At 47.5% G+C, this 15,874-nt stretch overlaps 1 protein-coding gene across 1 annotated transcript in view; it reads left to right on the top strand.

The window, feature by feature from the left end:
- Positions 1 to 10,373: 10,373 nt before the first annotated feature.
- The window catches only part of CDH15 (cadherin 15), a 197,685-nt gene continuing 192,184 nt past the window's right edge, over positions 10,374 to 15,874 (top strand). The window contains exon 1 of the mRNA XM_078668302.1: positions 10,374 to 10,614. Coding sequence (XP_078524428.1) covers positions 10,558 to 10,614 — 57 coding nt within the window. The 5' untranslated portion in view covers positions 10,374 to 10,557. The remainder of the gene's footprint in view (positions 10,615 to 15,874) is intronic.

Genomic DNA, 15,874 nt, shown 5'->3' on the forward strand with positions numbered 1-15,874 from the left:
TCTCATATGCCTGCTTCTATGTGGTCAGCGTGTGACCGCTTGACTTCCTTTTTGTCTGCATAACCCTCCCATGGAGCTGTGGAAGTACTTGTGTCCTTCTACTGCTGCTTTCGTGGGATCTACTTTTTTCTTCAGCTTTATACAGTCCTAGTGAGTGCATATTGCCCACGTCCTGAGTTTTAGCTTTTTTTTAACGTTTATTTCATTATACCTGTTTATTTCTCTACTTTCTAGCGTTTTTGTGCACACAAAGGCAGTATATGACTTCATATTTGCGCTGTTTTTTTTTTGTAATGTAAATTTCTTTTATTTACACACCAGATTCTTCAAACAGTCCTTGTGAGCACTAATTTCTTTTTCTTTACAGTAGTCCATGTCCTGAGTTTTATCTTTGTTCTCCACATGGCCTGTTTATTTTTATTAGCATAACTTCCTTTTGAATGCACCCCAGATTCTTACTCTATGTCACTCTCGCCACGCCACTCTGGTTCAGTCCACTCTGCGCCACTCCATTCTATACCACTCTACTTTACGCCACTATTTTCTACACCACTCTTGGTTGCTGTAGGCGATTCCACCCCACTCTTCGCCACGCTACTCTAAGCCACTCCATGCCACACTACACCACGGCGGTCTAATTTTGGAAGTTCTAGTTAGATCACATGTTAAGTAGGGGTGGTCCAGTGCTGGCAAACTCTGCTACATGGTAGGCAGAGTTGTTTCCCGAAGTCCGCGTTCTAAGCGGAGCGAGGAGTACAAGACATTTTGCAAGCTCCACCTGAGGAGCGGAGTTCACCACCCACCCCTACTGATAGGGTTGTTGGTGAACAACATCTTGGAACCATAGAATCTATTTAAGGATGCTACATAAGTGTGGTAGACGCCGTTTTAAAACCAGAGAGTCAATCTAAGGATGCCACATACATGCAGTAGATGCTATCTTGAAACCGCCAAAATAAATAGAATGGCCGTTTTATTTAATCTCTTTCATTGTTCTGGGTACCATGCCGGTTTCTAACAAAAAGGATTCTTCCCTTTTTTTTCTAATGATGTATGTGTGTAATAAAAAAAAATGTATTTACTGTCATTACCTGTTAATAATAGTGAGCTCAGTATGATGCTGTGTTCTTTTAGCAGATATTGGTTAACACCATTATTAAAACTGTTCAACAGTTTGGAAAGATTAAATGTGTTTTATCGCATTTTGATAGTTTGATAAAGGTGGTAATAAATGTGTTGGCTCATTTTTTATTAGTTGCACGCAGGTGTATTAGGTTATATCTATCATGTAAATTGAGAGAGAGTTCTCATAGTCTAAAGCAGATATGACATTATGTGAAATGACTAGGCTATGGATTTTTACTTTATAAGCAATTACTTTGGAAAGAACATTTGAACTTATAGAAACGTATAAATGTTGTGCGGGATGTTATTAGTCATCAATACACCTTTTATACTACTGATATATTGATTGCATTTATTTGTCTTTGATTGTAGGGAACACCTTATAATGTAACAAAATACCGGGGTTCTGCGGAAACAACTGTAGGCATTGTGAAACATGTGTGAAAGGATTACTAGAATAAAAAAGTCTAAACAAAAACTATATATAAATTAAAACATCATTGATTTTACTTGGAGAATGAGAAGAGAAACTATGTTTTCTTATCGGCCCTCATGGGATATGTCAGCATAATTTTGGATGCCGAGTACCTGCACTTGTTACATTTGAAGGGGGTACCAGAGCAATTCAGCATGGGTGCAGTGCCATTAATGGGAGTGTACTGGCCCTTCTCAGTAGCAAAAAGGAACTCCTGGATAGTGAGTGTAGGAAAGTACAGTATTATGGGGTGATGCTGGTAAAGCTTCACCATGCAATACCCTAAAGAGGGTCCTTGGATTCACAATAATAAATTCTTAGCTCAGTCCTGGTAGAGTGGCAAGGAGCAGTCAAGCTTTACTAGAGGTTCGTGTTAAGCATATCAGAATACCAACATGTACGATAAGTAAGTGACGACCCGAACGAAATCCAACATCAATTTTAAAAGTAAAGTGATCTTTATATAAGTCTAAACACCTAAACAAAGTAAATCAGATATGTATATCCGGAGTTATGGATTTTAGAAGCAATATTAAATCAGTGCAAAACAGTACTGCAAAACATTATCATTGCAGTCAATGGGAAAAAGCACCAGTGCCAATTGGTCACTTGCAAGTCGAGTTACATGGAACCTAAGAAGAGTAAAGGTGATGTGGATCCCAGGACAAAGCCATGGCAGTCGATTTGATTTTACCTGGTTCGCGAAGCCAGGGTGCAGAGTTGTCCTGGCTGTCCTTGGGGCTGAAGTGGGAGCAGCCGGGGAGGTGGTTTTTCTGCAGTGCTGGTGGGAAACGGTGCAAAAAGTCGACAACAAAGCCACTGCTTATGTCAGATGAAGGTTTTGCGTAGTTCCCTCGAGTTGCAGCATCAAGTAAAGGATGTGACTGCCAGACTGGCGACCAACAAGCCATTACAGTGGTAAGGTCAGCAGAAAGCTATTTCGATGTGGTCCAGGGGAACACGGTGGCTGCATGAAACGTTGTGGAGTTCAAGACTACATTTCCCATAATGCACTGGACCATCTACATTTGGGCGTTCCCTCAGAGGGCCCGATGGCTAGCGATTCTTTGGTTCTGGTACATTGTTTTTACCTGCGGTGTTCAGGGGACCAGTGCCACTAGTCCATGGGAGTCAGGTTTTGCCTTTGACTCTCAAAGGGGTCCCTCTGTCTGGAGAAACTGAGTTTTGGTCTAGGACGATTCACAGTCCTGCAGTCCCATGAAGGTTGCCACAGGTGCAAGGCATCATTCCTTTGGCTTGTGCTGCTCTTGTTGCTGTAGACTTGGGTCTCTTCTTGTGTCCTTTGTTGCCAGTCAGATCAGAACTGAGATTCTGGTGCCAGGGGTAGCCCTTAAATCCTAGATTTAGGGGTGTTAGAGGTATGGATGCAAAAGGCCAATGGGCTACTAGCACCAGCGGCTAATCGGCCCCCGAGGTGACCACGTCCAGGGTGTAGGTCGCCTTTTCTATGCAGAACCCTCTATTCTACCACCTTCTTTTTTTAATGAAGTTTTATATAGCACAAGCTTGACCCTAGGGTATCGGGTATCCAAGCGCTTTACATAGCACCAGTTGCCTTTCATGAGGACACATTCATTTGTGTTAGGCACGGGAAGACTAAGTCATTGCCGAGACTCGAACCCGGTTCCCTAGATTCAAGGTAGACCGCCCTAGCCGTTTAGCCAACTCATCTTCCTTAGCTGTACAGACGAGGTAGCCCACCCAAGTGGTGTGGCTAGCCTTTTTGGGGTGTATTTCTCTTGAATACTTAATTTTGCAGCCTGCTCTGTTGCAAATGTGCCTTTGGGAGGCAGCTCGGCTGCATATCACAGGTAGTGCAGCTGGTGCTTAATTTGTAAAAAAAAAAGAATTGTGCCACGGCCCTCATCTGGAGGCCACTGCAGCTTGCACTAAACATTGCCCTTGCCATGCTGACAGTGTCAGTACAACACAACTTCTAACCATCACACTCCTACAAGTCTGACAGTTCAGAATGTTCCAGGCCCCAAAAGCTACAAGAATGGCTTGGGTAGCATGTATTAGTATTTTTTTATGTATATTGAATTAATATTTGACAGTTGTTGAGGTCATCTCTAAATTAGCCAGACAGCGCCACCCCGTCACAAGTGCTGGTGTAAACAATTAAGTGCCTGTGCCGAGCACCGGAAACCACTGGATCAAATTAAGCACTGGGTGCAGCCTTTGAACCTCACTGCCTTGATGTGCCACTTCACTAGCCATCCAGTCAGGGCGAGAGGTGTGACATCACTTCTGTGCTGTCCAGGCCATCTTCTGAGAGAGATCACACCTCCTGGCAGGGGGTCAGATTCCTGACTTGGGTCAGCAGCTTCAGGCTGGCAGCCAGAGAACAGGATAGGCTGGGGCAATCATTCCTTAAGGTCTGCTGTCTCACCTTTAAAGCCATCAATGGTACAGGTCCTGGATACTTGCAAAAGAAACTCTGTAAGCTGATTTCCTGCCGTAACCTGAGATCAAACGCTATGGCATTGTTGAAGATCCCTCGCATCCGACGCACTCGTTCGGGGGGCAAAGCCTTTTCATATATTGACCCTAAATACTGGAATATATAGCGCAGTTTCTCCGTCCGCGCAGCGGGCGGGCGCGCCAAAGGCGCGCCAGAGGCGTGCCCGTCTGCGCCCGTCCATGCCCTGCCGGGCCCAGGGGCTTTACCCCCTGGCCAAACCTCGGACCCGTCCCGTAGACTTACTTATAGTGCCAATCTGCTGCGTGCCTACAGGCCCCATCATAATGTGGACTGCTCTTTGTTCAGTTCAACCAGCACATACTCCCAGTCCTGTTTAAGCTGCTCACTGTCACTCGATGTCCCTCAGCTCTGTAGTAGTTGCACTTCTCAAACACCTACCAACCTTGAAATTGTATACAACTTCTACAGCATGAACTGTCGATCTATACCTAAGCACAGGCGTGAGATTTTTGATCTCTTAAATGATGAACAGCCTGATGCTCTCTTTGTCACAGAGTCGTGGCTTCACAACGGCTCTGGCCCAGACATCGCGGAGGCATTGCCGGCCAACTATGCCATCGTCAGGTGTGATAGAGGGGCAAAAGTCGGCGGAGGCATCGCCATTATTTTTAAAAATACTTACCAATGTCAACTAGACGCCATTGCTCTACCCAACTGCGAAGCCGCGTCTTTTAAACTAGCTCTTCACCCCAAAACCCCGCTGTCCGGAATTTTAATCTACCGTCCCCCAGGTCCTGCTAACGACTGGGTTTCCCATCTGTCCGATCTCATTGCTTCCTTCCTGACTAAATCCAGTACTCTCCTAGTGGTGGGTGACCTTAACATTCATTTAGACGATTCCAGCAACAGTGCAGCCAAAACCTTGATTGCCGACTGTGACGCAATGAATGTCACCCTCCATAACTCCGGACCCACTCACAAAGGTGGACACTTATTAGACCCCATCTTTTCAAACCTGCCCGATCTGACTTGCCCGTCATCTGGTCTGATCATTATTTGGTCAGCTTCAGGATTACGTCCAGGACAACCTCAGCTCTGTGCAAAGGTACCCATGCCGAAAGTAGGAGGGCTTGGAAAAAATTGGACATTTGTTCCTTGAATAAAGTTCTTGCTTCCCACCTTCCCGCAGAACTGCTTACGTCAGTAGATGTGGAAACCGCAGCTTCACTGATTGACGCCTGGCTAAAAGCTGCAATTGACATCTGTCTTCCTATCTCGCTAAAGAAGGTGGCCCCCCATAAGACTCCAGCTCCTTGGTTTACCACGGCGCTAAAAGCCAAAAAATCCCTCTGCAAGAAGCTGGCGCGCATCTGGCGAAAAGACTATTCAAAGTCGACAGCTCTCGCTTACAGTCCTACCACAAAGCCTGCGCCTCCACTAGGGCCGACTTTGTGGCGAAGTCCATAGTAGAGGCTATTGACAAATCCAAAGTCCTGTTTGGTATCGTAAAAAGTCTTGCAGGATCTCTTACTACTGCAAAAGCTCCCCCCCTGTCGAGTAGTAGACGTGATGCTATTGCCCAATTCTTTATAACGAAGGTGGACAAGATCCACCAGGACATCTCCACTTGGAAGCATGGACAAAATCCCATGGGTCAATCTACCCTCGTTAAGGAGGCCACTCGCCATGCGGCCCCTATACTCTGCCCGCTATCAAATTGGCCCGACTTACAGCCTGATGGCCTTCACGAACTGTTCTGCAAAATAAAATCTGGTTCCCCTTTAGATCCTTTGCCTATTGCCGCATTCAGGTCTCTTGACCCCCCGCAACTGTTAGCAATGTGCTCCACATTGAACCTATCGCTCAAGACTGCTACAGTCCCTGCTATCTGGAAACATGCTATGGTCACGCCACTTCTAAAGAAGCCTTCCGCTGATCCCGAACTTCTTTAGAATTACCGTCCTATCTTACTGTTACCTGCTTTTTCTAAGGTTCTTGAACGTCATATCCATTTTCACCTCACTCAGTTTGTGACCTCCAACAATTTACTTCACCCCTCGCAGTCAGGATTCCGGTCAGGTTTCTCTACGGAAACAACCCTTTTGGGTGTCACGGAAAATCTCCGATCCCTGCTTGACAGAGGGGAGACGGCCGCGCTGATATTACTTGATTTCAGCGCGGCGTTTGACACCATCTCTCATAAAATCCTCCTGGACGCCCTAGCCATCATGGGCGTTGAAGGATCCGCCCTGGGCTGGCTGGCTTCCTTTCTTGCAGATCGCACCTTTCAAATCTTTTCCCAGTCTGCTTCTTCCAATGTCTATTCCCAGCCTTATGGTGTCCCGCAAGGCTCTATTCTTAGCCCCCTCCTTTTCAATCTGTACGTCACTCCTTTAGCCTACATAGCTGACAGCGTTGGTCTCACTCTATTCATGTACGCCGCCGACTCACAGATTGTTTTTTCACTCACCAAATCTGATAAGGCTTCCACATCCCCCCTTTCAGTTGGGCTGGGAGAAATTGCCAAGTGGATGGACCACAATCTTCTCAAGTTGAACGGGGGAAAGACTGAGGTTCTCGTCCTGGGACACAAACCCGACCTATGGACTTCGCGGCATTGGCCTGCAGAACTTGGCCATCTCCCTGCACCTGTGGAACAGGTTCGTAATCTGGGTGTTGCTATTGACAAAGACTTGTCAATGCAATGCCAAGTCAACAAGGTATCATCCACATGCTTCACCATTATACGCTGGTTGCGAAAGATCCTGTGGATGTTGCCTGTGGACACTCGGCGAGCGGTAGTGAGTGCCTTGGTCACCTCCCGACTAGACTATTGTAACATACTCTACCTGGGGGCGGCCAAGGCCGTCATGCGTCGCCTACAGCTGGTACAAAATGCGGCAGCGCGCCTTCTCAGTGGCTGCCGCAAAACCGACCATATATCCAGTTGCCTTCGTGAGCTTCACTGGTTGAAGGTGGAAAACCGCGTGAAGTTCAAGGCGCTTACATATATGCATAAGATTTGGCAGAAGGTGGCACCAAGTTACCTACAGACCTTGGTGAAATCTTATTCCCCTACCCGTTCCCTTCGATCTCCTCTCAAATTCTCTTTTCTGTGCCTAGGGTCAGACTTTCAAGAATGGGAGGCCGCTCCTTTGCTTATCTGGGGCCCAAACTATGGAATTCTCTCCCTCTGATCATCCGGTCGGAGGACAGCCACACCCGTTTCCGTAAAGCTGTTAAGACCTGGCTTTTTGACCAATAACTGCATCGGCCTCAACTAGCCATATTAGCTGCACAATCTTAGCGCCGGGAAACCCTCAGGGGTAGCTGTCGCGCTCTACAAACTCAAATAATAAATAAATAAATAAATAGAAGCAGAAGTGGTGGCCGTGCCTTTTCCCATCTGGCTGCAAAATCCTGTAGCGGCCTCCACCTTTGAACAGCACCCACCCTGCAAGATTTCAGGAAAGGCCTAAAAACCTGGTTATTCTACTAATATTGCTAAGTGGCAGCAACCCCCTCCCCTCAAGCACCTGGATACCCTCATGGGTGATAAGCAGCACTTTACAAATCCTATTTGATTGCGTGCCATAATGGAGCTGCCAACCTCGGATTTACCTGGGTGCCAGCCCATGTTATCCTATGGACCGTTTATCACTTATTGTAGCCTTTAATGGTAAAGGCCACTATAGGGACATATAAGCATGCACTTACATGTCCTCACCTTTAATATAATGCACCCTGCCTCCTGGTCTCAGGAGGCCTTCCTTAGGGGTGACTGGTACATATTACAAATAGTACATTGACTTTGCCACACAAGGTGAGGGCAAAGTCGAGTTCCAGCAGTTTGCTCTGCTCCTGCAGTCAGTAGTTTACTTGAGTCACTCAGGGTGGCACAAACAATGCTAAGACCATGGTGACCCCTTTATGGTCATGGTGACCCCCTAAACTGCCCCCTTACCCTTTCCGACTCAGTTAAGTCTCAAGGCATCACCCTTGACAAGAATTTATCAATGGAGGTCCACATCAAAAACTCAGCAAAAAGTGCTCTTTTCTCTCTAAAACACCTTAAGAAATTGAAAACTTTTCTACCCCCATGATGACCTCAAGACAGTAGTCCAATCCCTAGTTCTCTCTAAAATCGACTACGGGAACGCCATCCTTACAGGGACTCCAAAAGCTCACCTAGCCCCTCTAAGGGCAGTGCTGAACATGTCAGCTCGACTCGTATCTGGAGTTAAAGATTTGAACACATCACTCCAGCTCTCAACTGCCTCAATTGGCTTCCCATGGAAGGGAGATGTATTTATAAACTGGGCTGCATCACACACAAAACCCTTCACTCTCCTGCCCCCAACTACCTAAATAACAAACTGGTAAGAGCAGGTCAATCCAAAACACTGAAAAGCTCCAACTCTCTCCTTCTTATTCCGCCGAAAATGAAAAAAAAAAACACCCAATACCGATCGTTTTCTGGCAATCCCATATCCCAGGATATGGAACGCTCTCCCTGGAGCCCTCAGATGCAACCCCTCCTTCTCCTGTTTCAAAAGGGACCTGAAACTCCATCTCCTAACAAATACTTTCAGGACCAACGTCAACTTACCTAGACTACTATATCCGAGTTGTCTCCTCGCTCCCTAGACATTCAAGGATAGTGGGTGACCGGACTATGTCATTCTCACCTGTTTCTTTTATTGCTCTCTCCCCCTCCGCTGCACTGCATATTGTTCCCATGCTGTATTTTCTTTTGGTTTACTTCCTTACTGCTGGCCTACTATGTCATGTAATTGTCCTTCTGCTGTTTACTGTGTGTATGTAAAGCCCTCTGATACCTACGGGTTAAGTTAGCGCTATATAAAACTTTAAAAATAAATTTAGAAAAATATGCCCTGGGTACCATAGGTACCTTATTCCAGGGACTCATAAGGGGGTTAAAGTCCTTTCCAGTTTGCGTTACCAATTCACACATATCAGTGTTAGTGAGAAAGCACTGGCACTGGGGCCTGGGCAGCAGGCTCTAGTGCGCTTTCAGAGCCATAACCATCAGCATTGGAGCAAAAAGAGAGGAGGTGAGCATACCAACAGGGCACTTTCCTAAAGTGAGGACTCGCACTTCTCTGTTTCGATGCAAGGCTGCCTCGAAAAGTGCCACCGCACAACCCCCTTGTCACATCTGGAGATGAGACGAACCACAGAGAAGCACAGACAGGACAGCAAAGAACCTATATAAGTTTCATAGAATAAAGCGCTGCACGCACTGCAAGGGCCATGAGAGTGCAGCACTGCAGAGAGAATCGCCTCCAGGCGCTAGACTTCTAGAGTTCTGTAGTTCTGAAAAGGAATGATTTCTATTTCATTCCAAAAACTGTGTGGAGCGCCTAAAAGCCAGTGGACGTGTGAAATTGTCTGGTGGTGCCCCAATGATCCACGGCCTGTCCAGGGCGTGTTTTAAAGCACCCAGCGACGGGCTAACTCTGTCCCAGCCCTGAAAGCTGTCTCCCCTAGCGCTGCAGACCTCGAAAGGCCCAAACCTGACCTGTAATTCATAACCCTGCTCTCGTCATGAAAGCCGTTCATAGACACAGGCGTGACTTGTGACTGACTCTGTCTTCCTGAAATTCATTCTCAGACCCACGTGGCCGCCCCGTCACCGCCCTACTGACCTCCATAGCCACAGGCATGATATGTGCCAGCCTCCCCAGCCCTGCCAGCTTTTCAGCAGCATCCGCCTAGCATGTGAGAGCTGTGTGACTAATTCTGCCCCCTCCTACAGGCCTTTTAGAGGCGCTACCTTCAATATGACTGGGGTGCTCCCCAGACTCAGGCAATGTGACTGAACCCCAAAAGCAGTCTAGTGGGACAGGCAGGCCAAAAACGCATGTTTTCTCTGAAGCTGAGCCCCTGCCAGAGGCCCGCATGCCTAAACCTAACCTTCCTCTGGTAATTGAAAACCAAGCTGGGCTTTACGGGTCCCTCGCGGGCAAGGATGCCGCGTACCAGGACAGCTGCGGCGCTCATGGGGTTAACGCCATTATGTGAGCCTTGCCATCCATCCCCTTAACCCCCACTGTTCCACAGTCCAACCCCCACCCCCCATTGGAGGGGCCGTGATGATATTTGACCTTCGCTGGACTAAGTACTGTGCAGCGGGACAGCTGTTGTTACCCCCCCCACCCCCCCACACCCCTCCCGATGTGCCAGTAAGACCCCCTCCCTTCATCCCAGTCAAGCATTTCAGCACTCCGGGCCTCCCACCGCACATGTGCCGCTGTCACTCAGTCTGCCCAAACTTTTATTTTAGTTCCAGGGCAGTCAGAACAAGGTGCCCGGGCGGGGTTCAGAAACATTCCCAGATCTTACCAAGCGCCCAGTCCCTGCCCTGGGCACTGCCCAGCACCAACCGAGGGACCGTGCACCGACTCTGCCAGGCCAGGCCCCCCTCACGCCCCAAGAGGCCGCGTGCTGCCGCGTTTCCCGCTCTCCAAGGTGTCACCTTTCCCGAGCCATGGGTCCCGGAGCGCTCCTCGTCTGCTGCCTCTCGGCGCTACAGCTCTGCAGCCAGGTAAGCCTTTCTTTCAAAGTGACGCAATTAGTTCCCCTGGACGCAGGATGAGAGGTCGGGCGCAGAGACATTTTAAGGCGTGGGAAGAGTGGGCATTGCCCGGGGTCCCCCACCTTCCTAGGGACCTCCCCGAGAAAGTGAACTTTCTCTTTAGTTTACTTCTGTGTGTTTCTGTAGTCTGTACCTCACCCTTCAGCATATAATGCAATATTCTTACGCAACATGGAGCTTGAATTAGCAGATAATGGGTAATACTATTCGGAGGGGTTCAAAACAGGGGCCCCTAAAATAGTGCTGGCACGGGCCCACAAATTACTTAAGATGACGCGCGGTGCGCACTGAGGCGTGTTTGAGGCGCAGGGAAAGAAACCTGAGAGACGGCGGCGATGAAGCAGAGGAGACAGAAGGGAAATAGATGGAGAGGAGACACCGAAGGCGCCTGGAGCCAGACAGTGCAAGGAGTTTGGGCTCCTAGACAGACTGTGAGGGGACCTTTGCGTGTGTAGACAGAGCATGGAGAGGCGCGCGGCAAAGCGAGCGCGAGGAGCTCATGCGCGAGGGACCAAAGGCGCGTGGCCACTGTGAAGTGCTTGGGACCCACAGACTTCGTTCAAGGAGCTACGGCCGGTAGATTGACAATGAGAGGACCTGGACAGACAGTGCCAAGCTTGGCCCAGAGACAGTAGCAGAGGCCCGCAGACATACACTGTGAAGTGTGGGGGCCCACAGACAGTGCAAGGAAGTCGGGGTCTTAGACAGGTAGTGTGAAGAGTCTGAGCCCCAGAGACAATGTGAACGAAGATCTTGGATACAGACACAGTGTGTGAGGAGCTTGGGGGGTAAATGGACAGTGTGAGGTGCTGAAGGCCCTCAGCCAGATTAAAGAGTGTGTAGCGCACAGACGCGGTGCGAGGAGCTAGGGGTCCATAGACAGCATGGGGAGTTGTGTGGGGCCCATTGGCAGTGTAAGGAGCTAGAGCCACAGCGACATTGAGACGAGTGTGTAGTAACAAGTTCGGTTAAATGTTTACAAAATAGTCTTTTTCCCGGTCTTGCGCGTGGCTTTGCTTTGTAGAGCACTTTTGCACCATCCATAGTAGCCTCTCGGGCTTGGTGCACATGGCCCCTTCGAAGGCCTGCTGCTCCCCGGCCACAGGTGGGACAATGTTTGGCGCTAGAGTGGAGTTCTTTTTCGAAATGTGTAACCTAAAGGCGCAGAGGTGAAAGGTTACAAAGCAGCAGTGTCAGCACATAAGGGGCAGCCAGCAGCGCGAGCCTGATGCCATCCTGGGGCAAATATTTGAGTGGAGTCAGGTGCTCTAACGGGTCAAGTTGTGCCCCTGTTTCACCACTAGTAGTAGCACTGTTTGGGGGGTGAGCAGAAACTGTGCACACTCACATTTTTTCCCAAGCACTCACCACCAGTGGGAAAAGTGAACAAGCATTGGCTAAGTAAATGCGTCTGACCCCGGCTTGCTCACCCAAATGTCGTTTAGTACATAAAAGCCAGATCTATTGGTTTTGCCAATAGTAGAAAAAGTATATTTGAAAAACAACAAGGGGACCCAATAAAGTCGAACAGGGACCTTGGGAGTACATTCTTTTAGACAACAGTGACCCCTGAAAAGGGAGGAAATAGGGAGCAATGAATATAGACTCAGTCGTTTCTATATTGGATTGACATATCCAGCCGGACAGAGGTCTAATATTTACTTTTTTAACAATAGAGAGGTATTTCACAGCAATACACAAGGTGGGGGACAAGCCTGTGCCCTACTTAACACATGTACAACATATACAGGTAAGGACAAAAACCGGGAACAAGGGGCTTTTAGGCACAAGCTTAACGGTGGAAAAATAGTGGAAAAAGTACCACGAAAAATGATGACTTCATTTTGGAGATCTAGAACGGAATGTGACAGTGTGGGGATGACTATACTTTTCAGGTGCAAAATAGTCCCCCATCCATTTCAATGAAGCACTAACTAATTGGTGCAATGATACACCTACCTGCTAATAGCATGAGATGAGAGAGAATTTACTCCCCTTTGCACCATTTTAAAGAATTATTAATAATAGGTCCTGCATACAGCTGTGCTGTCAAACCAGATAAAAAACTGGCTCTTGAGTAAAATGAGCACAAACACATTTGCACGTTACACTCCATTTTTCAGCACCTGCGTGAAAATGTGGTGCAAAACCACACTCAATCCTTAGCATAAATGTTATTTACACCGGGGTGTGTTGGTGCACTTCTCAATGATTCACACTAGTGATGATAGTGATATATGTTAATAACATGCCCAATAGTGGGCTTTGTAGGTGGACAGCCTGATGCACCATTGCTCTGTGTTGCACCAGATCTTTATATTGCACCATCCCAGCTCTGAGGCCAGCACAGGGGGTGGGTGAAGAGGAGTGTGGCATTGTCCTAGGAGTTGTGCCATGGCAGGAGTAAGGAAGAGGCGGTGAACCTCAGTAGGGGATCTGTGGTGCTCTCCAGACTTTGTTGTGGTCATTATCTTCTACCAAATACACCTAAGATGCACACTGCACCCTAAGTGCATCCCTCCAGGTAGCAGCAGGACTAGTGATAGGCAGCCGTGGCCGCTGCAGGTAAGGGCGGTGGGGCCAGGCGAGGGGGGATTTCGAGAGACGACCCCGAGGGAAAATTAATTATTTAATGTCTTCAGTCCTGGTATCCTACAGCTCCTCAGCACCTTCTTCTTTACAAGTTCTCTAGGAACTAGACTCAATGTCATTTCGGAATATGTAAAGTAGTACTCATGTAGTACTCTTTTACGTACTCCTACATGCATTTGTGATTAGTCTCCAGAGCATCTAAAATGGGAATAATATAATTAGTACAAACTGAAATGACTGAGCCCTCTGTGCGCTTTTATTAAAAGGAAGTTGGACATCTTGGGGCAGATTCACAGAGGCATGTAAGAGTACATAGAAGATTACTCCTGTAGTACCACGTCCCTTACTCATAAAAGCTTTAATGAATCGGCCACTTAGTAATGATGTCCTAAACACTGCTATTGATACGGGTTTTAGGTTCAGAATAATTTCAACTGCATTTATGAACAGAAGGCAAACTATTTTTCCCCCAAGACGTATTTTACTCTTCACTTTTTTACTTTTTATGCACTCATATTTGTATTTTTTTATGTTCGATCATGTATTACCAATGTTGTATCATTTTTATTTAAAGCTGCCTGGGACCTGGCTGGCCTGGTTCACGCTACGTAAACCTGTAAATAGGGGAGGCCATGGGATCCTGGTCAGGTAATATCAGTGGGCGATGCCAAGGCAGGATGCTATTCAGCAACACTCCGCTGGCAGTTGGTACCTGTCTGCCCTCCCTCCTAGTGGTTTCATTCATTGCTAACACACCCAGTAGTCTACACAGTTGTGGCACGCCATCTTTCATACTGATCAGTCCCATTACCCTCAGGTGGGCGTTGCAACAGGCCCACCCAGCACAGCCGCTACCACCTGTGTGAGGCTCATGGGTATCCCTGGTAAAGTGGCATGCGTTAAAGCCTGACCACAGTCTGTGATTGAAGTTTACCCTACTGAGCTGCTGGGAGGAAAGAGATGTACTGTTTAGGTACGGTGTGGGAGAGACTGGGTGTTTTGAGGGATATGTGTTAAAAATATTGTTGCTGTGGCGGGTATGTGTGTACAGACCTGCCCACTCACACAGTGCCACCATGTGACATGTAGTTTTTTCACTTATCACCCGGCAAACCGGTGAAGATACGTTGTCACACAGTGAGCTGGAAACCCTTGGACAGAATAGGTTGGCTGGTCATACGTAAATGCTGTGCACCAGTGGGATCCAATTAAAACCTACCCAGGACATCTACCAAATCGGGGCTTAATTTGAGCCAGTGTTTTCTGGTGCTCAGCACCGGCACTTAGTTTTCAACACAAGAGCTTGTTCAGTCTGCCACAAGGTGGCGCTGTATGGCTAATTTAGAATGGACCACAACAACAGTTAATTATTAATTCAAGTATACATGAAAATTGACTATTATCTTCCACCCAATCTATTCTTATAGTTTTGGGGGCGTGAAATTGTCTAAATTGTCACACTTGTATAAGTGCAATGGTTAGTAATTATGTTGTTACTGTCATTGACAGTATAGCAGGGGCAATGTGTGGTGCACGCCGCAGTGGCCTCCTGGCGATAGCCCTGGCATTTAATTTTTTACAAGTTAAGCACTGTACCAAATAGAAGAGCCGAGGAAGACCTAATCAGCACCTCAGTGGTAGCAAGGCTCATGGAAGTGCTAGAAGCAGCCATCTCTGCATCCTTCTCACGTCACTGTCTGAGCCTCCACTCTCCAGCCTCAGGGGTGCAGACAATAAACGTCCACTGTCTGGGCAGATATCCACGCCCCTCTCTAGTGCCCTGCCACAACCAACCTTTGTCTTTCAAATGAACCTTCCCTAAGTTTCCATCCTCTTTATGTCTTTTCTCACTAAGCACAACCTACTGTAAGTTACATGCATGTTCACCTTTTGCTCTTAAAATAGTATTTTACCAAAGTGTCCCCACCTTATCTCAAAGATCTCAACCTATCCTTTAAAAGGTATAACCCTGCAACCCACCAACACCTAATATCCTGAAGCTCATCTAATAATCCCGCCAACCACTTGCAAGAATTGACATATCCCTCCCTCCAAAGATCACATCTAACTGCTGTGAATGTAATTCGAGTAAAGACGTGGAATGCTTTCCTTAACAGTACAAGACTAATCTCAATAACCAACAATAACCACTGGAAAACCCCCAGTAACTTTGGGTTCCACAGTAGAGTGTGGCCCGGTGTAAAGCGCTTCAATGCGTCGTCCGGAGCAATAAGCGCTATATATATGCAATTACAATACAGTTCATTGGAAGGCGACTCCTGATGAGTTTGTTCTTGCTGTGTGGAAGGTAAACGTGACTGGGCAGAGCAGTGGGTCCAAAGCCCCACTAACCATGGCCCCACCCTATCTCCAAAGCCCGCCCTTTCTCCCTGCACTCTCCTATGCTGAAGATTAGCAGGTCTGGTGTATGTGTGTGTGCATGCACTTGTATGCGTCACCTCCTCCTAATTTTCCTATTAATATTAAAATGACAATATGTATGAATTAATGCACCTGTTGACAATAGGGAAATCAGAGCAGTATAGCGACAATGTGCATAAAGGAGTGCACATAAGTCTAGTGAGAGAATACTTTTGTGTTCACTACGTGCAAAACA

The sequence above is a fragment of the Lissotriton helveticus genome, chromosome 12, assembly GCF_964261635.1.
Source record: "Lissotriton helveticus chromosome 12, aLisHel1.1, whole genome shotgun sequence".
Taxonomy (NCBI): domain Eukaryota; kingdom Metazoa; phylum Chordata; class Amphibia; order Caudata; family Salamandridae; genus Lissotriton; species Lissotriton helveticus.